Here is a 24,282-nt window from a genome sequence, read left to right as displayed (position 1 = left end):
CCCATAAAATCAGTAATACGCCCCATGCTTTGGTGTTCTTTAAATTGAAACAAAGGAAACCTAACTTTCTACGGGAACTCTACATGGATATTTTGATTAATTAAAAGTGAACCATCATTATTAAAGGAACCAGACTTTTCCTCCTGTCTACAAAGCGCCGTCATTACTCAGGCAGTTTCAAGTGCATTTTATGAAATTCAGGCTGATCAGCATTTCTGCTAGACATTCAGATTTAATCTTGATTGATATCACTAATATCAGTCTTAAACTAAGCTTACCAGTCGATACACCATTTAACGAAATATGCCGCCCGTTTTTTTTTTCCTTCCAACTGCTAAAAACAGCATCAAAAACAAAACGCTCTTTCGCCATTTTTCTACTGATATCGGATAAAGCTACTTGAAATTTTCTTCCTCGCAAAGAATGAATCAGTATTTCTTTAGAACTCTTTTCATTTGTAACTTGGTGTATAACGCTTTAATTTTTGAAATTGGAAAACGACGGCTGCTTAAAGGCTCACTTAAAATATGCTCGGACAAAGCACTTAAAAAAATTACCAATGGTAGACTTCTCGGGACTCAGTAAGCAAGCCAACAGAGAACACTTCGTTGCAGTTTCAGTCGTTGAAGACATTCGCTCATTTTCTTTCAAATTCACAACTGTATTTCAGAATGGTTAATTAATTAATGCATTATTTTAAGTTCTGTTTCTGCCAACCTCTGTCATCACACATGGCTGCGTCATAGGTACAAATTTGTGTCAAATTTTTGAGTTATTTTTTTGTAAAAAAAATACCTCTTAGTCGGCGCGTCGGGTATGTTATGGACGGGTCAATGGGTGAGTGAGTGAGTGAGTGAGTGAGAGATGTATGTATGTCACACCAATCAGATTGGATCTACTATGAACAGCCAATCAAATTTCTTGTTGTAACGGTAAATGCTTCGTGAGAAACACAAGGTATGTATAAACACATGGACTTTGGTAATTGAAAAATAAAGAGTGACGTGTATGTTGCCGGTTTGTGATTTTTAGTCCGGTTTGGAGGGGAGTGTGACAGTTACACACGTACATTGGGTTGTTTTAGAGTGCATAATTTTCAGTGTAATGGTGGCTAGTTATGAACGAGATGAGTCTCGAGTTTTGAAGCAGCTCATGAGTAGTAGGCAAATGACACGAGATATTTTTATTTTTAATTACAAAGGGTAACTTGATACTTTTGTTTTTCACAAGGAGTTAATTCAATTAGAGGTCACGAATCGTCGGTTCTAGTTCTTAGGACATGTTTTAGAGGAGACGAGACTATTTAGATTTGAAGCAGTTCTAACGTTTACAATAGTAAGTGCAGGTAACGATTGTTTTGTTCTTATTGCATACAAATGTAACGAGATATTTTTATTTTTTAGTTACAATGGGTAATTTGACACTCTTGTTTTTCACAAGGTAGTAAAGTCAATTAGAGCTGACGAATCGTCACCACTTGTTCCCACGAGATGTTTGCTATTTTTAGTTACAAATGGTAACTAGACACTTTTGTTTTTCATATGGCAGTAAATTCAATTAGAGCTTACAAGTTATGTTTTTCACAAGGAGTAAATTCAATTAGAGGTCACGAATCGTCGGTTCTAGTTCTTAGGGGATGTTTTAGAGGAGACGAGACTATTTAGATTTGAAACAGTTCTAACGTTTACGATAGTAAGTGCAGGTAGTGATTGTTTTGTCTTTATTGCATGCAAATATAGCGATATATTTTTATTTTTCAGTTACAAAGTGTAATTTGACACTCTTGTTTTTCACAAGGTAGTAAATTCAATTAGAGCTGACGAATCGTCACCACTTGTTCCCACGAGATGTTTGCTATTTTTAGTTACAAATGGTAACTCGACACTTTTGTTTTTCATATGGGAGTAAATTCAATTAGAGCTTACAAGTTATCGGCTATTGTTTCCAGGATATTAAACAAAAAAGAAGCTTTCATTTCTAGAGTGTTTTTACGTCTGTGCAACAGTAGTTTAATAGTTTTATTTGATGACGTTCATTTTAGTCTGATATTTTTAAAGGTAAAATGTATGAAAACTGTTCAAATGTTCTTTGAAGACTTCGTGGCGTCAAGTTAAAGTGCATTTAATTAAATCAGACTTTCAACGTGTCAGAGAGGTTTTTTCTTTCTTTCTATTTTTGGTGAAGTAGTGTTGTTGCGTTGTGTTGTGTAAAAAGGGTAAACTTACGACTCGTCTAAAATGCGAAAAGTTCTCTTAAGTATTTTTGAGCGAAAGTTCCCCTTAGGGGTTGGAAGGGCTATGTGATCGGTGAGAAAGGGAGTTATGCATGTGCTCGTGTCACACCAATCACAGTGTGGGTTGTATCAAAGAACGAATCAAATTGTCTGTTAGAAAGTAAGATGATATCTACATTAATCTGGAGACGTGTCAGATTACTTTAGTATGTTCAGTCGAACATTTTACATGTCAATCGATTTAGCTTTATGGAGGGAGAATTACATAAGGAAAGTATTTTCTGTGACGCTCAGCTGCTTACAACCCACACGCTGTCAGCAAAAGGCCCAACACTAAATTGTGATTCCAGCGTTTGTTTTGGACGGGCTAGTTTTGTTGACCGAAGTAAAAATTGTAGGAAGGATATTGTTATTATGAAGTTGTTTGTGTGGTTATTACAAAGAGTTGCAGAAATGTTAAGAAATCTCGTTGTGATTGCGTCATGGCCTACTTTGCGTCGAAGGTGGCTGGGAATATTTCGTATAGTAAGTGTGGTGTCATTGAAAATTTTTGCTATGATAGTCACACTGTGTAAGAAACAGGAACAGAGAGAAACAATTGTAGACGATCAGCGAGACATGGATATCAGTAAAGCTGCAGATCCTGTCGTCGAAAGTGAGTATGTGCGCGGAGAGTTATCAATAAAGACTTTAAGCGTTAGTTCCTTGAAATGTAGAGAAAGAACACCGTGTACTAAATGTAAAACGAGTGAAGGATTGCGCGCAAAAGCTAGGGATTTCAAGCTTATGTGTTGGATCGATGGCAATAATTATTTGCAGGGAACAAGATGCTCTGAAAACGATTTAAAAAGTGTAAGATCGAGATATTGTATTTTCGAGTGTAGCGGAGGATACAAAAGCGTGACTGGAAGACGTAAGTTTAGATGTCGAGAACCTTCAAGAATTAGTTCCAGGGTTAAGATTGGTAAGCAAAAAAATAGAGAGATAAGATGCTTATTTAAGAGAAAAGTACTGGGAGCTGTTCCAAGGTCGTCTATACTTTACAAGTTCAGAAAAAGCAGCATTCGAAAGGAGCACGTCTGTTTCAAGTATTTCTTTGGGATATCAGCTAAAAAGGAGAGAAAGAAGAAGAAACAAAAGGCACATAGTATGCTTAATAAGCGCAGGAAAAGAGTTGTTCTTAAAAATTGTTGCGAAGTATTTACGGATAAAAATCATCAAAGTTTGTACAAGAGTATTAAACTTTATAATGACATTGAAAGTAATCCTGGACCAGTATACATGAATGAGTTATGTACAGTAACAGGAAGTTTTCATCAAGGTAACGAGGAGTTATTTGGGATAAATGCTGGGAAACAATGTGTTGTAAATAGTCTGGTAGTGATTGTATTTAATGCAACTGCTAGCTGTTTTACAGAAGCATGGAACAGTACAAAAATGGACAATATTCTTCGTGTGGGAAATGGCCTTTACTCATATATTCATTTGTCAATAAAAGAAGATTTGCTTTTACTAAGTGAAATACCCAGTGCATTGTCCTTGGATGACGAAACATACAGATTATTTTATAGTGAAAGCATTGCCGGTGATGTGAACATGTTAGAGTCAAGAGGCTGCTATTTTTCTTTGTTGGAAGCATTACGTTTTTTGAAAAGGCGATATAATGCTTGTCTGCTAACAATATTTTGTAACACTGTGGCGATATTTTTTGCTGAAGATAAAATAAAATTGTTTGATGCTCATTCTAGAGATAAGTGGGGCAATGCATGCAGTGAAGGAACTTCCGTTTTGCTTGAGTTTTCAAGGTTAGAAAAATTAATCGACTATTTGCAAAGGTTTTATTCATGTAATAAAGTCGTACCTTTTGAAGTGATAGGTGTACATGTTACCAAGTTAATGTTCGAAGAATGTGGTGTAAATATTATTAATAGTCAAAAAATGGAGGGTAATTTTAGTGAAAGTACAAAAGTCCATAATAGAATGCCGGTCATAGAAAAGGATTCAGCGGGTCATAGCAAAACAAGGAGGCTGGATAAGATGCGAGAGCAGAGGCGTCGAGAGAGAAAAATAGAAACATGTGAACAAAGAGTTTTGAGGCTTCAGAAGATGAGAGAAAGGAACAAAGCAAAAAGGCAAAATGAATCTGAAGGTGAAAAGAAGATGAGGCTGGACAAAGCTAAAGAAAGAAATCGAAAGGCAAGAAATATTGAGACGGAAGAAAGTAGAAAATCAAGATTAGAGAAATCGAAAAAATGTAGAGAGCAAAGGAGAGATCGGGAGACAATCGAACAAAGGAAGATTAAATTTAAAAAATTGAAAGAAAGTTTTAAGCAAAGGAAAAATCAAGAAACATTTGAGCAAAGGGAGGTTAGATTAAAGAAATTGAAAGAGGGTTTTCAGGAAAGGAAAAACCAAGAAACACTTGAGCAAAGGGAGGTTAGATTAAAGAAATTGAAAGAGGGTTTTCAGCAAAGAAAAAACCAAGAAACAGTTGCGCAAAGAGAGGTTAGATTAAAGAAATTGAAAGAGGGTTTTCAGCAAAGAAAAAATCAAGAAACAGTTGCGCAAAGGGAGGTTAGATTAAAGAAATTGAAAGAGGGTTTTCAGCAAAGAAAAAATCAAGAAACGGTTGAGCAAAGGGAGGTTAGATTAAAGAAATTGAAAGAGGGTTTTCAGCAAAGAAAAAACCAAGGAACAGTTGAGAAAAGGGAGGTTAGATTAAAGAAATTGAAAGAGGGTTTTCAGCAAAGAAAAAACCAAGAAACAGCTGAGCAAAGGGAGGTTAGATTAAAGAAATTGAAAGAGGGTTTTCAGCAGAGGAAAAATCAGGAAACGGTTGAACAAAGAGAGACGAGATTAAAAAAGAGAAGAGATAGTTTTACGCAGATAAAACGACAGGAAACATTTGAGGAAAGGGAGGTTAGATTAAAGAAATGGAAAGAGGGTTTTAAACAAAGGAAAAATCAAGAAACGGTTGCAAAAAGGGAAACAATATTAAAAAAGAGAAGAGATAGTCTTAAGCAAAGAAAACAACAGGAAACAGTTGAAGAAAGGGAGGTTAGATTAAAAAGAAAGAAAGACAGTTTTCAGCTAAGGAAAACACAGGAAACAGTGGAGCAAAGAACGTCTAGATTACTCAAAGTAAGGAGAAGTATGCAAGTTAAAAGAAGTAGTGAAAAAAAGGGAGAGAGAAGATTACTTAGATTGGAAACTATAAGAAAGAGGATGGAGCGTAAGAGAAAAAGTGAGACAGAAGTTGATAGAGTTGCGAGGCTTAAAAGAAAGAAACAGAGAAAAAGTGAAACTAAGGACGGCTCAATAGGTGAATTAATTTCAAAATTCCACCAGGTTATTGCAGAGGGGCCGACATTTGTGTGCATTTGTTGTGATCAGTTGTGGTACAAACATAGCGTACACAAGGCTGGAGTACTGTCTAATTTTGAAAATGGTGCCATTAGAAAATGTATTAAAGCAGCTTCAAGTAATGAATTAGATATAAAGTGGATTTGCAGGACGTGTTTGGCGAACTTAAGAAAAAATAAGATTCCAAGGTGTGCTGTAGCCAACAAAATGGCATTTCCGTACAAACCAGAAAATCTTGATCTAACAGAGTTGGAATGGAGATTAGTGTCGCCACGATTAGTGTTTGAAAAGTTACATGAAGCACCACGCGGAAAGCAAATGAAAATTTGTGGTAATGTTGTAAATGTTCCAGCTAATGTTGTGAACACAGTGAGTGTGTTGCCTAGACTGGGTGAACAAGAAGGAACAATTAAAGTGCAGCTTAAGAGAAAGTTAAAATACAAAAGTTACATTTTGTCACAAAATATTAGACCAGATAAAGTGTTTGAAGCGGCACAATGGTTAATAGAGAATGGTTCTCTCTTTAAACAAGAGAAGATAGCGCTGAATAAAGAGTGGGTTAATATAGAGAAACGTCATCGTCAAGTAGAGGTAAGGGAGTTAAATCATGAGATGTCTTCTACATCATACTGCAAGGATTCAGATATGTCAGTTAGTCCTAGTGAACCAGTACCAAGAACGTACTTGTATTTTTGTCTTGAATGTCACCAATGTTCAAGTACATTTTATGATTTAAATGACCATATGGTTATGGTACATAAAGCAGGTTATGATACCGAGGATTGTACTGATTCATATCGATGTAGTGTTATAAAACAGCATCCTGATCAAGAGGTTGAGCATTTATATTTTTGTTTTATTTGTAACCATTGTGAAAATCAAGAGGAATCCATTAGATATCATATGACGGTTATACATGATATTGCTTCGGAGCAATTTGTTCGGGAACATCGTTTACCAGTTGAAAGTGATTCTGAAAAGATATTGATTCATAGAATTCTAGAGCCAAGCAATGTTCTGTTGGTAGAAGTGCACAAAAATGGGTATATGGGTAGAAATAGTGTCCCGATTTTGATTTCTGTTGCAGTACCTGCTAGTGTACATATGGGAGTTTGTGGAGATAAACGATTATTATGTGATGAAAATTCCACAGTAAGCGAATCTTACGTAGCGGGGAATGATACATGGAATGAAAATGATGATACTGAAGAGTGCGCTGGTGCGTTGGATACAATGTTGATATCGCCAGAGTTTATAGAAGATGATGAACATTCCCAGTCCGTTTTTTCATTTGCACCTGGTGAAGGTAACAAACCACTGAGTATTTTCAAAGACAAGAATTGTGAGGAATTAGCATATCCAGGTATATTTTGTGGTGAGGCAAGAGCTGAAAATAGTGCACGAGATGTTCCAGTATATTACAGTGATATTTGTAAATCTGAACTGAGACGGTCTGATAGAAGAGCTAGTATGTGCATTGAAAACCTATTTTTTAAAGTAAAAAAATTACAGATGAAAATTCTATTGGGTAAGTCGCAAGTTGCCCTTCGTAAACACAAAACTAAAGGCCAAAAAATAACTGCTGGAGATTTAAAAAAGGATGGAGCACTAGAGAAGTTATGTTATTCAGATGATGGGTATAGATTTTTAAGAGCACTAAGGGGGTCCCCTCCGTATTTTGAGAAGGCTAAGAAGGATTTATTTGCAATGATTAGGCAACTGGGGCCGGCCACACTTTTCTGTAGTTTTTCTGCAGCAGAGACTAAGTGGAAGCACCTTCTTAGAATCCTTGGGAAATTGATTGATAAAAAAGAGTATAATGACGAGGAGTTAGGCAATTTCACCTGGGAAGAAAAGACGAGGCTTATTCAGAGTGACCCAGTTACTTGTGCACGACACTTCGATTACCAATTTCAGCAGTTTTTCTTAAAATTTCTGTCAAGTAATTTATCGCCCTTAGGAAACATCGAAGACTGGTTTTACCGAGTTGAATTCCAGCAACGTGGTTCGCCTCATATACATATGCTTCTGTGGATTAAAGGTGCTCCTCGATTTGGTGTGCAATCAGATGAAGAGGTTGTTGACTTCATTAATCAGGTTATAACATGTAGTAAAGCAGCAAATGACGTTACTTTGTCCGAGTTAGTAATACGGCAGTATCACAGTCATTCCCAAACATGCAAGAAGAAAAACCGAATGGTGTGTAGATTCAACTTTCCACAACCACCTATGCGTAATACAGTTATTTTATATCCATTAGAAGATGATATTGCTGCCAGTGAAAAAGAAAAGCATAAAGAAGAATTTCGAAAACTTCATGAGAAACTTAATGATATGAAAGATGGAGAGGACATATCATTTGATGATTTACTTGAAAAATTAGGTGTTTCTGAAGAAAACTATATCCTTGCTATACGAGCATCACTAGTGACAGCAACAATTTTTTTGAAGAGAAATCCTAATGAGTTAAGAATAAATCACTATAACAAATCATGTCTTCTAGCATGGAGAGCAAATATGGATATTCAGTATGTTTTAGATGTGTATGCTTGTGCTATGTATATTGTTTCTTATATATCTAAAGCTCAACGAGGTATGAGTGAACTTCTAAGGGTTGCGTGCGAGGAGGCCAAAAGTGGGAACTCTAGTGTTAAGCAGCAAGTAAGAGATATTGGAAATAAGTTTCTTAATGCCGTTGAAATTTCTGCACAGGAAGCTGTTTATCTTGCTTTGCAATTGCCTATGAGACGATCGTCACGTGAAGTTGTGTTTATTCCAAGTTCTCCACCAGATGAACGAATCCAACTTTTGAAATCACTTGATCAAATCAAAGAAATGGAGGATGAGTCAGAGGAAATAGAAACTGGTAGTCTCATTAAAAGGTATATTGAAAGGCCGCATAGTTTGGAGAATGTAACTCTAGCGGATTGGGCTGCATGGCATGATATGAAGAGTTATGGTAAAAATATTCATCAAAAGTCCTGTAAAGAAGACAACGATGGATTGCTACTGGAAACACAAGACGAAGATAATCTTGAAGATGATTATGAGAGTCGAAGTGATGAGTCAACTAAATTGAAAACGCGAAGTAAAGTCATCAAAAAGCGAGCAAAATGTAGGGTCATCAGAAGTGTATGGTTCAATAAAGAAGTTGATGCGGAAAAGTACTTTAGAGAGTTGTTGTTTCTTTTCAGTCCGTGGAGAGACGAAGGACGTGATATTGAAAGTTTTAGGCCATTTGAACAGAGATGCCGTGAAATTAGTGAACAGATTAATAGCCAACTAGCAGAATATTGCCCGTATAGTTCCCAAATTGATGAAGCAATGCTTAATATGACAGACACTGATGACAATAACATGTGGGATTTAATGGCACCTAACACACAACATAGAGAATTAATTGATAGCTCTCATAGCATACGGGAAACTGGTCATGATTTAGATAATGGTGATCAAAACTATGATCTTTCTGATGATCTTGGAATTCCTTCTTGTTCAGTTGTGGATCAGGACACAATTTGCAATGAAATATCTGATGATGAATATCGCCAAGCTGTACGTTCTCTGAATAACGAACAATTAGTTTTTTTCTATCATATTCTGCATCTTCTTAGGACAAGTGATATTGCTTTTTATTACTTTCTCAGTGGCGGTGGAGGAGTTGGGAAATCTCACGTAACAAAAGCACTGTACCAAGCAGCAGTTAAGTGTTTAAATACAAATGTAGGTGATGATTTTCAACAAATAAAAGCTCTTATTCTCGCGCCAACAGGAAAAGCAGCATTTAATATCCGTGGTTGTACAATTCATAGTGCATTGTCTGTACCTGCAAATCGTTCATTGTACAGTTATCAAAGATTAGATTCTAGTACGCCAAATTCATTGCGTAATAAGCTAGGAGGTTTGAAAGTAATCTTTGTCGACGAAATTTCTATGGTCGGAAATTCTATGTTTAACGTTCAGTTAAACAAAAGACTACAAGAAATCAAAGGAGTGGATAGTGATTTTGGAGGGGTCAGCATAATTGCTATTGGAGATCTTTTTCAATTACAGCCAGTTTTTGATGGTTACATTTTTGAAACATTAAAAGGTTCTTATGGTGCATTAGCAACAAACTTGTGGAAGAAACATTTTGCTATGTATGAGCTTTGTCAAATTATGAGACAAAGGGAGAGTCGTCTATTTGCTGAGATTCTTAACAGATTAAGAGAAGGAAAACATACAGAAGAAGACATTAGAATTCTCAAGCAGAGATTAATTTGTGAAAATGATCCGAATTATCCTCATCATGCCCCTCATCTATTCTATCAAAATAAGAAAGTAGAGTATTTTAACAAAAAGGTATACAATGCTTCTCATGAGGAAAAGTTCTTAATAATTGCATCTGATTTTGTAATTGGTGCACAGTCTGAACAGATGAAAGAAACTTTGCTAAGCAGAATTCCTAATGATCCTAGAAAAACAATGCAATTGGCTTCAGAATTATGTATTGCAATAAATCAGAGAGCTGAAATTGCTGTCAATACCAGACTGGATGATGGATTAACAAATGGAGCTGGAAGCGTAGTGAAATATGTGGAATTGTACAACCCCCCACAACCGCAAGGAATAATCTGGGTGAAATTTGATCACGATCATGTTGGACAGAAAACAAGAAATGAGAACAGCCAATTGTATACAAGTAATATTGATAGATCCTAGACTCCAATTATGCCTACAACCGCACAATTTTGTATTGGTAAATCGAGTAGTTGCAAAATAGTGAGGAAGCAATTCCCACTAAGATGGTCAGCTGCAAAAACCATTCATAGAGCACAAGGAGACACAGAAACAGAAGTAGTGGTTAATCTTGAAGCAAGTCGAAAAATTCCACATATTCATTACGTAGCATTAAGTAGAGTTACAACACTTGAGGGATTGTATATAACAAATTTGAATGAAGAGAAAATTTGTGTCAGTAGTAAAGTTGAAGAAGAGATGAATAGGTTAAGAACAAGTGCTTATCTTAAGCCACGTTTACAATCAATAAACCAACAAGATGAAAGTTTTGTGAAAATAATGTTTTTAAATGCGAGGTCACTACATAAACACTTTTTGGATGTCAAGCGTTATTTGGGGTTTTATTCACCAGATGTTGCTGTTTTCTCAGAGACAAGACTGAGTGTTTTAGATAGAATTCAAGAATTTGAAATTGAGAAATACACACTTTTTAGAAATGACGAGGCAATGACTTTGTCAAATCAAAGGCCATTTCATGGGACTGCCATTTACTGTTGTCTTTCATGTAAAGTAGGATATCCTAACTGCCAGAATGCTTTTGGTGTAGAAATTACAGTCACAGAATTGGAGTGTCTACCACATGTTATAATTGCTGGAGTTTACAGATCGCCCAGTGTTCCTGTAAGACAACTTTATGAGGCGTTGAGGCACTTACATTCCAGCACTTTATGTTCTAAGCAATTTCATATTATAATCGGGGATTTCAATGTTAATTGGCTGAATAAGCAACAAATGAGTGGTTTATATAACTTAATGGTTTCAGAATATGGTTATTGTCAAGTAGTCAATGACTATACGACTTGTAATAGATTATTGATCATATTTACACTAACATTGGACGGAATTATATAGATGTTGGTACACTAGAGACATATTATAGTGACCACAAAGCAGTCTGGATAGGTGTCAATAGGGAATTACGTCAGTAAAAAAAATTATGGAGGGGTATTGGGGTAATTATTGTGAAATTTAAGTCGGAAGTAATTGGTATTTTCCCCCTTTTCCCCATCCAGTTTCCCATTAGGGGAGAGGGGATCATTTAAGTCATCAGTGTCTTAATTTAAGGTAAGCAGGTATTTTTTATTCTTCTTAAGAAATAGAAAACATGTACCGTCATTCTATCGAGTTTTAGTATAAATCTACTGAGGTTCTATCATGAATGTCGTTCTTTGATTGACTATACTGCTCACTATCTATTCTGTGATAGATAGTAAGTAGCGTAGCAGTGTGCGCTTGTTAACAAAATGACGGTCGCTTCATGGCTTTTTCAAAGTGTCCGTGAAGAGGATTTAGATAACATTTTGAACGAGTAGTAGATTTATACTAAAACAATTAGATTATGAGCTCGAGATTTCTATGCATGATAGTTGACTCGGGCTGCGTCCTCGTCAATTATCATACCATAGAACTCGAGCTCATAATCTAATTGTTTAATAGACACGTGAGATTTAACCAATCAGCGTGCGTATTTTCTTAGGACTGTTTTCTAAGAAGTATGCAACATAAACGTTGTGAAATGTTATTTACTTGTATTATCGTGTCGCTGTCTTACTGTTTAATGCTGTGTAGCCATAGTTAACTGAATGATGCATTACATTTGAAATTCCACAATTGATGGTGAAATGGGTCTTCACAATGTTTACTGTATTCTGCCTTATTTTCTTTTTAGAGAAGAGAATTAGTCTGTTGGTGTTGTTCCTGGTCTGATATATGTATACTGGAATAAGCAAGCTGTGTTCACAGAGACATGAGAGAAAATTGGAAGAAATGTCATAATTGAAGGTAAGTAGCATTACTCCAAACTTTATTATAAGAAGATAGCAAGATTTAGCACCAGAAGTATTCCATGTCAGAAACCTGATTCTTGTTAATATTATGTTCGTTGAAAAAAAAAACAACAATAATTGTACAGTTAATGACTTTATTGTTAAAGTGCCTATGAAGTAAAAAATAACTGCTGCCTGTTTGAAAGGCTTTTCAAAGTAAAGAAGAATGGCGTTTTCCTTTTTGGAATATCTGATCTGGTTGAAAATAATTTTTATAATTCCTTATACAATGTAGTAATGCACTTGTTGTTAAAAGTAAATTATACCATTTGTTGTTAATAAGTCTTTGTTTTTCTTTCAGATGTACTGTATGTTATTGAAAAGATGAATTGTTGAACAGCATCATATTACCTCTTCAAAATTGGAACAATCACATAAATTGTCAGCTTGATCCTGAAGATGTTTGTCTTATAAGCGAGAATGGAGTTGGACACCTCAACAAGCTAGTTCTAATTTGAGTGGAATAACATAGCAAAGAAATACTACATGTTACAAGAAAATGGCATTTTAACATTGAACTTAATGGTGAAAGCGATGGAGTAGATACTGTGTTGTCTACAATAATGTTTCCATAAGATTAATATGGTCAAGATTATATCAAAAACGATAGTATTTTGGACCAGGTGACCATGGAGACTTTCAGAATTATCTGCAGTTACAATTTATTCAACCTGACAATGCAACTGGCGACTACAAATTGGGTTTCAAGTTGGCTAGTCATGTAGTCGAATATTTTTTATGTAATCAGCACGTTAGCAATGATGCCCAGGAAAAAATGACAATAATGATTGACAAACACTAACACTGAAGAACTTAATCCAAGGAAGAGAACAACTACTAAAATACATTTTTTACTATAAGAACTATTGTTTATTCATGACATCATCAATGGTGGCTGAATTTACCTGTTGATCAACTACTGGATTTTAGAACAGAGCTGCAATAATGTGGCACACGATCAGCAAGGCTACAAGAGTCTTGTTTACATTATATGATAGTACTATATTGTACAGTTACAATGTAATAACAATTGCTAGAAACTTAGAAACTTTCTTTTGTTTAGTTATAATTAGCTACATTTCATGGAATGCTAGATGACAATTTTGCTATGAACAGTTGGTTTTAAGTTCTAATGTTACAAAACATAATTTTTAAATATACATTCCTTGACAGAAAGCCATTAGTCTCTAAAATATTAAAATGAAAACTCCAGCTGCCTTGTTTGTTATTTCGCTGGCTTCAATGAAGGAGGATGTAGTCAGGTGATTGATGTTTTTATAGGACACATTTGGATCATTGAATATTTATTAAGTACTTTTGTAAATAGAGGCATGTTTCCTGAGCAGGAAGGTTCAAATAAACATGTATGCGCTGTACATGTATGTTTATTGTTACAGGTGTGCACTTTTAGCTTTTGTTTTTACGTATGTCATTAAATGTCTGACTTTTTCCCTTTTGTTTACGTTGACAAAAAGAGTTCACATGTCAATTGTGTAAGGATAATTGTTCTCAGATTCATCACATCCTTTTGTTAACTCTCAACTTTTTGGTGCGTCTTATAACCAAGTATTTTCACATAATTTTCAGTAATTACAGGAACTAAGACCCAACAATAAGGCAATAAGACAGTAAGGTGTAAACTGTAATGTTTATTTAATCAATGAGTTTTAATTAAGAGAGTAAGACGGATTAGGTACATGCACCTGTATCAATTACATGAAATATGTTACAACTACAGCACTATATCTCATTTTATTGATAACATCAAAGTTATATAATTATATGTTTCAGGAAACCCCTTGCTCTCCTTCACCCTGTAATATCATTTTCTTTAGAACAAAATATCTATAAGTGCATACCTTTTAAATCCCTAGGCTTATATAACAATATAAGGGGTTTTGGGTGGGCTTACAAGGCTGTACTCTAATGGCGCCCAGTCACCTGAGGCGACCAACATTTGATCTCGGGCGACTTAAGAAAAATACTGGTTGCCTGGCTGGGCACCCAGTTCTCTTGTTTGCCACTCAGTGCTGTGGTAAAGCGGGCGACAGATTGTAAAAGGATGTTAGTAAAACTGGTAATGGGGAACGGTGAACAGGAGTCTGGGAACAAGTGAACAGTGGTAACCTGCCTGAGCATTCAACATGGCGGACCTCTGTGGCGGATAAAGGAAAAGAAAAGGGAACAGAAATGTGAGGAAGTGTTACAGTTGTAAACGTGGGTTTCTACCGATGTGCCCCAGAGTCCAACATAGTACTGGGTTCAACAAAACATAAAATAATGCCTGGGCAGGAAGTCAAATTGGTATTATCACATCTTTTCCCAACAGGTCAGTATAAAATGCAGACTGCTGACTGGGTACAAAATGTCTGATATGTGACAACATGTCATCTGAAAACATACTGAGTGTCACGCAGTTGTTTTTTTGGGGTCATCTTTCACCAACATTAGCATTATTGTGGGATATTCCTTGCTCGTTTCTTCATATAGTTTGTCTTTAACAAAGCAGCTAGGCCATAGGTTATTTATCTGTTGCTCACCTGATTTGCCAGCTGACTTGCCGATCTCCGAAAGGCCGCCATGCTAGTTGCCGAATGTGAAGACAGCGGTCGACCCACGTTCAAAGATGGTCATGTATGCTCCTCGTCGGCATCCTACTGCATGTTGCTATTTTTAAATTGATACGACAGCTCACACACAAAATGAGAAGATGTGAGTAGATTATGATGGCTTGAAATTGTATTTAAGAACCACTGTGGCCTGATCCATTGAGGATGTAGCTTGTGATAATACTGATTCAATTTTTCCCCCAGGCACCATTTCAGGCTTCGTTTATCACAATGCCAATCGGACTCTGCTCTAACAAGAACGTAAAAGTCTGCATACGAGCCAAGCGGCCCACCAGACCGGAGCTTATCCCGGTTTCTGTAGCATGAAGCGACTAGGAGTATTTCTACTCCCTCCTGGATTGGATGCTAGTCCATCGCAGGGTTACCCCCAGCATTAAGTTTGCCGGTACCCATTTATACACCTGGGTGGAGAGAGGCACTGTGAGAGTAAAGTGTCTTGCCCAAGTACACAACACAATGTCCCCGGCCAGGGCTCGAACCCGGACCGCTCAATCCGGAGACGAGTGCACTAACCATGAGGCCACCGCGCCTCTCTCTAACAAGAATGTACTGGGCACATAATCTGGGGGCACAGCCTGTGATAACGTGCTAATTTAAGTATAAAATGAACAACAATGCACGTACAAGAATGGGCATGAGTGAATAAGAGCATGAACAAGTATGTCATAATTTATGTGTCCTTTGTCAGTTGTATGATGTAACGTGATGGTTAGGATTTCTTCAGCATCAAAGTGTTTCTTCTTCAAATGTTCTTCTCGTGCTGTTAAAGATCTGTTAAAACACAGCCGGTAGAAACTCACGTTTACAACCGTAAAAACACTTCCTCACATTTCCCCAAATTGTTCCCTTTTCTTTTCCTTTGTTCGCCATGTTGAATTCTTAGGTGGATTACCACTGTACACTTGTTCCCAGACACTTGTTCCCGGTTTCCTGTTCCCTGTTACCAGTTCTACTAGCATCCAATTGTAAAATTATAAATTTGGTCGATTGACAGTGTTACTCGCAGAAAAATATCCTTTTGCACAACATGCTTTTTATTTTTCAAGCTTGTTTGTTCCACATGAATTAACATGAAACGTGATCTACCCTTCACACTTGACTTCACACATGAGAAACCACACGGATAATGCAAACTGAAAATCTCGATTTTCCCTGGAGATTATTTTAATCTGATATGTTCTAGTGTTTCAAAAGTTTTCGATGGTGCAGCACTTAATTATTTATATACAAAATTCTTCATATATACAATTTTTCGCAAATCGGTTAAAGTATGCAAACAATCAAGTATTGGGTAAACAAAACTACAATAGTGGTGACTTGCTAGCAATTTCATTTTGTTAATATTTGGTACCACAGCAGATACCGTAAGCACTTCTAGAAACGATTTCAAGAGTTAATTCTCAATTGGTAATCTTTGATGAAACTTTTAAGTGATTCTAAATTTAGCGTTAATAAATTTTATATTAGTGCGCTATAATAAACTGTGGCGGCTAAAAATAGCAACTCACTCTGCTGTGTGTGAAAGTTTGGTTAAAGTACATGATAAGTATTTAAGACGTAGCTTTTTGGGTAATTCTGTGGCTTTCTGCAACGATAAAAAAAGTCGAAACAATTCTTTTTGAAAATCCCACAGCTTAGTAAAGACTATCAAATTGCTCTATTGGCCGGATTGTTGCAAGAGCTTTCATGTATCTTCTGAAAAGTTTAACTCTCTAAAAATACTCGGATACATTAAATTGACTTCTTGATCAAACTAGATATTTTTACGTAAATTATCTGAATGGGAGGATTAATTTTTATTTGGACCATTTTAGCACGAAACTATGAATGAGTTTCATGATGCGAAAACATGTCGGTATGGTGGTATTATCACTTTTTACGCATATCACATGACTTTGAGTCTGCATAATGACAGTCGTCCAGATCGATCAACATTTGAGAAAGAAAATTTTTAAGAAGATGATAGATCAAAATCTCGGCATACTGTATGAAATCTTGGACTGCCAGCTAAAGAAAAGTAACCTTGGAGATGAATTGAAAGAATCTGTGATTGCACTTGAAAGAAGGCACACAAAACGAATGAAAAGAATTCATTCGTATCCTGGAAATTTGTGACTGATCAGTTTCATTGACTGAAATACAGTACTTAAATTCAAATTTAAGTTTCAGCATTCAAGAGTGTAAATGTATCAGGTGAAAACATTCAATAATATGCTTAAGTCAATTTAAAGGCATTTCTGTTTTGAGTTGTGATCACTGGTCTTTTAATCAGCCTTTCTGCAAAACTCTGTTAATATACTTTGTGATAACATAAGAAAATGAAACTTGTTTGTCAGTAAAAAGCTGCCAGGAGTAATCTGATAGTGTACACCATACAAAAACCCAAAAAGCTTGGAAATTACTTGTATAATTTAATTTCATGGTTCAGTTAATTATTATCTAATTTAACCATGGCTTAATTAGGAGTTTTAATAAATTGATTAATTAATCAATTGACTAATTAATTAGTTTTGGGTGACCTGCCTGGAAAGCTGGACACCCTAGCTGGAATGATTGGGAGCTCGAAGGGCTCCCTGGAAATTTTCTTAGAGCACAGCCTTGCCTTACATACATTATATACATACATACACTGAATATGTTGGACATCAGAATTGCCCTTGAGAATGCCCAACAGTATTGGAGCTTCATCTAAGGAAAGAAAGTGGACTGGACTAATTCTTGTTCATTTGTTCAATCAACAGAACTGTTTCATGGTAGTGTTTCCCACTCATCAGGATCTGGATGACAACGTTAATTAGTTGGCTTACATAGAGTTCCCTTGAAGTCACACAGTCATGCAATCACAATACTAGGTGTTTTTCAGTAAGAATTTGTTTGTGTTTAGTTGCATACATGTACAGCTGTCAAACTGAGCTCAGCAAACATGTATGGCAGTTAAAGAAAGCCATAATGGACTACATTGATCAAATGGAAAATCCTGGACAGAGCACAGTCATATTCCAAGAAAACTAAAAGATGCAAATTGTGCACTCTAGAAAAGTTCTACATCATATGCAAACGACAACTAGCCACTATTAACAAAATATCAGAACTTGCAAACACTTGTAGACATGCAAACAAAATAATTCTTACTGAAAAACATCTAGTACTGTGAATGCACATGCGACTCCAGGGGAAATCTAGCCATGAAGTACCAGGAAGCCCCCTGGAATGGAAAATCCTGGGGGCTGGGGCGTCAAACTAGGAAAAACCCTCTGAAGGGGGGGGGGGGGGATATGGATATTTTCTAGAACCACACATTAATGACATAATTAAATTCAAAACATATTCAAAATTTATTCAAAATGTATCCAAAACTATTTTGTAAGAGTCTGCTTAAAACTATCACTTGCTTTAGTGTTCTTAATTTTCTCGGCCAGAACATTCCATTCCCTTAGACTCCGCAAGTGAAATGCCCTCTGTATTTTCATTGCTAATAAATGGCTTATAAATGGAGAGGCCTATAATTGGAGGGGGGGGGGAATGAAATGTTTCAAAATGACAAGATAAAACGTATCTGAGAAACAAATTAAAGCTAACATACCATCATATTTGGAGCTATTACCCTATTGTTACCCTATAATTTTTGATTAAAAATGAGTATTGCTAAATGTTTACAATAAAGTAAATTTGAAAGCTGTTTTAATTGATTAAGGTTATGTTATATGGATATTACTAAGGATTATTTTATTTATTCCTAAAATAAAAGTGAATCAACGAGGAAGTGCTAAAAAAATAATATAATTTAATCATATGAAGGTTTCTCAGTCTGCATAAATTTGGCATTGAGGGTAAAACCTAAGTTAGCTAGTAAATTTGTACCAAGATCATTATAAACCAGAAGCAAGCAGAAGTAGGTACTTCCCACTATGTATCAGCTATATATATCTAAGCAATAGAGTACTTTTCCTGTGTTTATATAACCTCAATGATCTAAACACTTGGAGCAGGGCTGTCATTTAGTTGTAATTTACCTGTAGCCTTGATCTTCACAATTGTAGAAAACTTGTTACTTTACGAGTGGATTGTATCAGTTACAGGCCAGTTCATCCGCAACATCATGGGTCCATCAAATATACTCTGTTATAACAGGTGTTACAAGTTTCAGCCGTTATTGACAGCCCTGTGGAGGGCTGGGAGAATGTCAGCCAATTATACAAACCTGAGACATAAGGCACTTTCTTATTCTGTTGCCACTGTTGTTGTCAACAATAAAATTACTAAAATTAATATAGAACATGATATCAATTAATACAACTGAAAAATGATTTAACTAGAAGTATTGAAGATAAACAGTGCTACTAATTATAATCTTACATCAGTAAACAAGTCCCCTTAAATATTAAATAAATTAACTTACGCTTTCATTAGGTGTCACAGAATCTGTAGTTGCAATATTCGGGTGCCTTTACGGTTCTTTGTCAGGAAATTTTTAGTCTTTCTTATAGAAACAATTATAAACCCATTGACTCCCATGTTACCTGTAACCAGCTGTGACAAGCGTTGGCCTTCAATGTTCCACTTCTGATATCATCAAACTTGGCATCATCAGTAATCAAGTTCTAAAGGGAAAAGATATTTCCAATGATACCCAGATTAGAGTGATCAGTGATAATAGTGCCTGAAATATGCGCGAAAATACTCAGAAATCTTGCAGCAAAATTTCCTGTACTAGGCCACTTAGCTACTCCACACACTGTAAACAGTCTACAGTCTACATTAAGCTTAAGTGTGTGATTTCTTTATTTATTTCCCATGGTTTTACATGGCATTATAATTTCTTGTCTAAATTAATTTAAATTAGAATACTCACATACTGATGATTTATTTATTTGCCAGTGAGATGGAATGTCCTTGTTTTATAACAATTCTACAGCACAAATTTTCTTACATCGCAAACCTTCAGATCCTGTCCAAGGGGTGATTTAAAGTAAAAAAGCTCCTTTTCTCCCACTTGAATCATCATTTAAAATACATTGAACAACAAGGAAACCAATGGAGTAAGGAGTCTCCAAGGAGTAGGGGACTCAAGTGTAAAAATCATGGAAATTTTAGTAGGTGGGAGAAGTACCATGAAGCCCCCTGAAACAGAAAATCTTGGGAGGTGCGAGGGTTATGAATATTTCCTGGAACCATACAATAAAGAAACTAGTAAGACAATCTCAGATAGTGCAGAGTGTAACGTAAAGCTCTGATGGAATACTCATAACACAGTTCCTATATAACCCCTACCATTCACTCCTGGTTTGTATTGACCTTGCTAGTCAACTAGGGATTTTGATAAGACATAATCTTAGCAGTGTGTATGTTTGGTATGTGTATTTTCACTCCTGGTTTGTATTGACCTTACTAGTCAGCTAGAGATTTTGATGAGACATAATCTTAGCAGTGTGTATGTTTGATGTGTGTATTTTCATTCACAGTCCAAGAATAACTTACAGTGAATTACCATTTGACATCATGATGACAGTTCTTGAATTTTACTATAGTGTTTTACGCTGAGTTTTGCTCATTTCAAATTAAATAATACATTTAAGTAGCAAACGTGACAATTTTACTCTTCACGCAAACTTTTGTAACTTGATCCTTTTGTATTCCTCGCAAAGTTATGTAACCTGATACTCTTGTTTTCTTGAACACACACGGAAGATGTGCTTGTATTCATTTCACAGTTGGAGATAAATGGAAAGTTGAATGTTGGATGAAGAAATGGAAAGTTGAATGTTGGATGAAGAAATGGAAAAGGAATTATATGCTTTATTTAACATGCAAATTTTCTTTTGACCAATAAACAAGAACTAATCTTTAGAATTATCAAATTGTCACGGAACAGCACGTTCTGTTGCCACCTTTGGCGTTAACAATAAAACCACTTAAATTTAAAATACACGTTGATATCGATTAATACAACTGAGAAGTATTTCAACAAGAGGCATTGAAAGTAAACAGCGCTACTTGATCGACATCAGTGAACAAGTCTCCTCAGAGACTGAAAAAATTTATGCTTTCAGTAGGCGCCACAAAGTCTGCAGTAATATTTGAGCAGTTTCCTGGGTTTCTTTGTACAATTTGACAAGTTTTAATGCTACTTACTTGGAAAAGTTTCAGTTGTGGGTATGAACATATTGGTCTGTTTGATAGAAACAAAGGATAAAATAAACGCACTAATGTAGTTTGGAAACATCGCATGACATTTTTTGAACTAAGGTAGACGTAATTCCAAAAGACACATAGTCACAGTAGCATTCTTGTATCGATGCTAGAACACATGCATATGACTTGTTTGGGTTCTACCACAAGGAAAAGCGCTCAACGTTAGTGTGTGATCCTGTATGAAATGTATTTTCCACTTGATATGTAGTTGACATTAACGCTTATTAATCTGTGCATGCGTTTAGAACAAATATTGGTTTTGTTCTAACGAGAAAAGTACCACAAGGAGAGCAAGAGGTTTTCTGAAACAAATATAAAGCTTTTTGAAGCGACCAAAGAAGTAGTGTAGGTACATATACCACTTATTTTACGTAATGTTCACAAGTACCTTCCCTGCCCTAGCCCCCTTCCTGCAAGCCTAATTAATTAATTGAAATTAATTAATTAAATAAACATTAAAGTTCACACCTTATTTCCATAGTGCCATATTGCCATAGTACTTTAGCGGACATCAACCCCCAAACCATCCCAATAGTGCACTCTGCACTAAAAACAATGTGTTTTCTATTGCTTTAATTTTCCTTTAGGTAGGTAAAGTCTGCATGTGAGCCAAGTGGCCCATCAGGCCGGAGCTTATCCCGGTTTCTGTACCATGAAGCGACTAGGAGTATTTCTACTCCCCCCTGGATGGGATGCTAGTCCATCGCAGGGTTACCCCCAGTATTAAGTTCGCCGGTACCCATTTATACACCTGGATGGAGAGAGGCACTGTGAGAGTAAAGTGTCTTGCCCAAGAACACAACACAATGTCCCCAGCCAGGGCTCGAACTCGGACCGCTCGATCCGGAGACGAGTGCACTAACCATGAGGCCACCGCGCCTCCTAATTACCTACCTATATTTGGTCCAGATCGATTTGAGGAAGGCCAGTGTATCCAGCCTAAATATAGATAATAACAGAAAAATACATGCGTGTTAAATAAAGCAAATTGTTCCTCTTTCATTTCTTCATCTGATATTCAACTTTCCATTTATCTCCAGCTGCGAAACAAATACAAGCACATCTTCCATGTGTTTTCAAGAAAACAAGAGTATCAACTTACATAACTTTGCGAGGAATACAAAAGGATCAAGTTACAAAAGTTTGCATGAAGAGTAAAATTGTCACGTTTGCTACTTAAATGTATTATTTACTTTGAAATAGCAAAAATCAACGTAAAACAGTACAGTAAAATTCAAGACCTGTCTTGTCAAACGGTAATTGACTGTAAGTTATTTTTGGGCTGTGAATGAAAATACACACATCGAACATACACACTGCTAAGATTATGTATCATCAAAATGCCTAGCTGACTAGCAAGGTCAATAACAAACCAGGAGTGAATGGTAGGGGTTATAAAGGAACTGTGTTATGAGAACTCCGTCGGAACTTTACATTACACTCTGCACTATCTGAGATTGTCTCACTAGTTAAAAATCGCTATGAGTTCTTTCAAGTTTGTCTTCATTCATGTCATATAATGTCTATACAACTACAATAAAACATGCTGTATGTAAACGGAGTTACTGTAATTCAAACAAAACGACTACTACCTCGTGAAATACCGAGCTACTCATTTGCACATTGTTTCTTTTGTTTCTACATAAGCTCACTTCGAAGACTAAAATAAACTTAAGTTTAAGTGGCCCGGTATTGTAAATCGCTCCCAGATCACCATTAAACTTAAGGCAATAGTAAGTAGTTTACCTTAGCAGTTTTATGCGGACAGTAGTATAATATCATAGCTTCCATAGATGTGGACGATCGTTGCCGTAATTCCTGCAGAATTAAGTAGACAGGAACAAACCACCATACATACTCTTACACACTTCTTTCAAAATTGACGTGCTTCGGATGTTTTTCCACCAAAACGCCAATTCGAAATAGACCAACGAAGCTCATTGGCTAAGCTAATCGTGACGTTAAACGTTGAATACAACCGAGATGCGCATTGGTGGACTTCGGATCCCAAAAAAAGGTGAGGAATTGAGGTAGGACTACCGAATTGGACCGTTCTCCTCCCGAGACGGGACGACAATGACCCTACCCTTACCCTGTCCTCACATGACAAAACAAATAAGTAATCAAAATGTGTTAGTCATCTGTCATTCAATATTGTTCATGGCCACTAAGATCTGAAGAAGGGAAAATGTATCAGTCATCTGTCATTTCAAATTGTTCTTAACCACTAAGATCTCAAGGGGAAGCATGTCAAAAACTTATCAAATACTCAAATAAAACTCCTCCCAAAAGCGCCAAGCTGTGGTCTAACTTCGTTCCAGCAACGTTCAGAACGTCAAAATGGGTAAGTACTTCCTATTAAATTTCGTACAGCGCTCAAACATTAAGTCGCCGAAATTATGTCGTACAAAATCATTTAAATCAGTGATTTGTACATATTTGCGTGCTTTTACGACTTAAATTATGATTTTTCGTGTCGAAATTAGCAAAAACGTCACAAGAAATCTTCGAGCAGAAACTTGCCAATTAATTGTCTTGTGAATCAAATGTTTATTTTCTGTAAAAATATGGAACCTACACGAGTCTTTCTTTAAGTAACTCTTACTGTTACTTCTACTTTCATAGAAATTGTGATTTTTTTGAATATTTTTATTTTGCGTTTTATATTTAAGAAATTGCGTATTCATTATTCTCCCGTCAAACAGGAAGTTGAATAGCTGATTTTGTTATCACGTTTTCAGATCCCCGACTATACGTCTCAATAAAGAATGAACCAGACCATACTGAAAGGTTATATCGTAAGTATTTGTTTTTCTACTGCTAGAATTTATTTCAAACTCTTTATTAAAACGAATTGCGTTGTTTATGCGAAACAAATAATATTAAACCGAATTGCGTTATTTATGCGAAACAAATAAGTTAAAAATTCTTTCCGCCCTTTTTTTTTTCTCAGAGGAAAATGGGGTCGACCATAATGATGAAAGTAGCCGTAAGTACAGTTTTGTTTTGTATTCTAGCACATTGGAGGAGATACTTTAGTCAAATTAGACTTACTGTCGTCGGAAGAAAACACAAGCCGCTGCTGATAAAAAATTGTTTTCCGCATATTTTCCACAAGCCAACCATTTTAAGCTTACTATTGAAATTCATTTCTGTGATAACATATCTTTAGTTCTTTTTATTTCATAGTTTTACTGCGTTCTTCAATTTGAGATAAAGTATTCATTTTAGTTATTTACCCGCCTTGAAATAAACATGT

The 24,282-nt window shown here is 36.0% G+C and overlaps 1 protein-coding gene and 2 long non-coding RNA genes across 5 annotated transcripts; 2 read left to right on the top strand and 1 right to left on the bottom strand.

Moving 5' to 3' along the window:
* The first annotated feature begins 761 nt into the window (after positions 1–761).
* On the top strand, positions 762–10,297 carry LOC149097113 (uncharacterized). The gene is made up of 2 exons (XM_089279833.1): positions 762–6,243; positions 6,754–10,297. Exons 1-2 carry the CDS (start codon positions 2,483–2,485, stop codon positions 10,295–10,297), a joined length of 7,305 nt encoding a protein of 2,434 aa, XP_089135959.1. The 5' UTR covers positions 762–2,482.
* A 1,026-nt stretch (positions 10,298–11,323) lies between these two features.
* On the top strand, positions 11,324–12,279 carry LOC149097112 (uncharacterized). The gene is made up of 2 exons (XR_016204068.1): positions 11,324–11,440; positions 12,045–12,279. It is a non-coding gene; the product is annotated as an uncharacterized LOC149097112 (long non-coding RNA).
* Positions 12,280–18,147: 5,868 nt separating this feature from the next.
* LOC149097111 (uncharacterized) lies at positions 18,148–23,519 on the bottom strand. 3 transcript variants are annotated; one of them, XR_016204065.1, is made up of 4 exons: positions 22,770–23,466; positions 21,918–21,962; positions 19,352–19,432; positions 18,148–19,032 (listed from the first exon to the last, which is right to left on the bottom strand). It is a non-coding gene; the product is annotated as an uncharacterized LOC149097111 (long non-coding RNA). The 3 variants fall into 3 exon arrangements; XR_016204067.1 differs by having other exon boundaries at positions 19,028–19,090; positions 22,770–23,519; XR_016204066.1 differs by lacking the exon at positions 21,918–21,962 and having other exon boundaries at positions 22,770–23,414.
* Positions 23,520–24,282: the final 763 nt, after the last annotated feature.

The sequence above is a fragment of the Orbicella faveolata genome, unplaced genomic scaffold (genome assembly GCF_042242905.1).
Source record: "Orbicella faveolata isolate gen_17 unplaced genomic scaffold, um_ofav_v1 contig_47, whole genome shotgun sequence".
Lineage (NCBI taxonomy): Eukaryota > Metazoa > Cnidaria > Anthozoa > Scleractinia > Merulinidae > Orbicella > Orbicella faveolata.
This window is presented reverse-complemented; position numbering and strand designations above follow the sequence as displayed.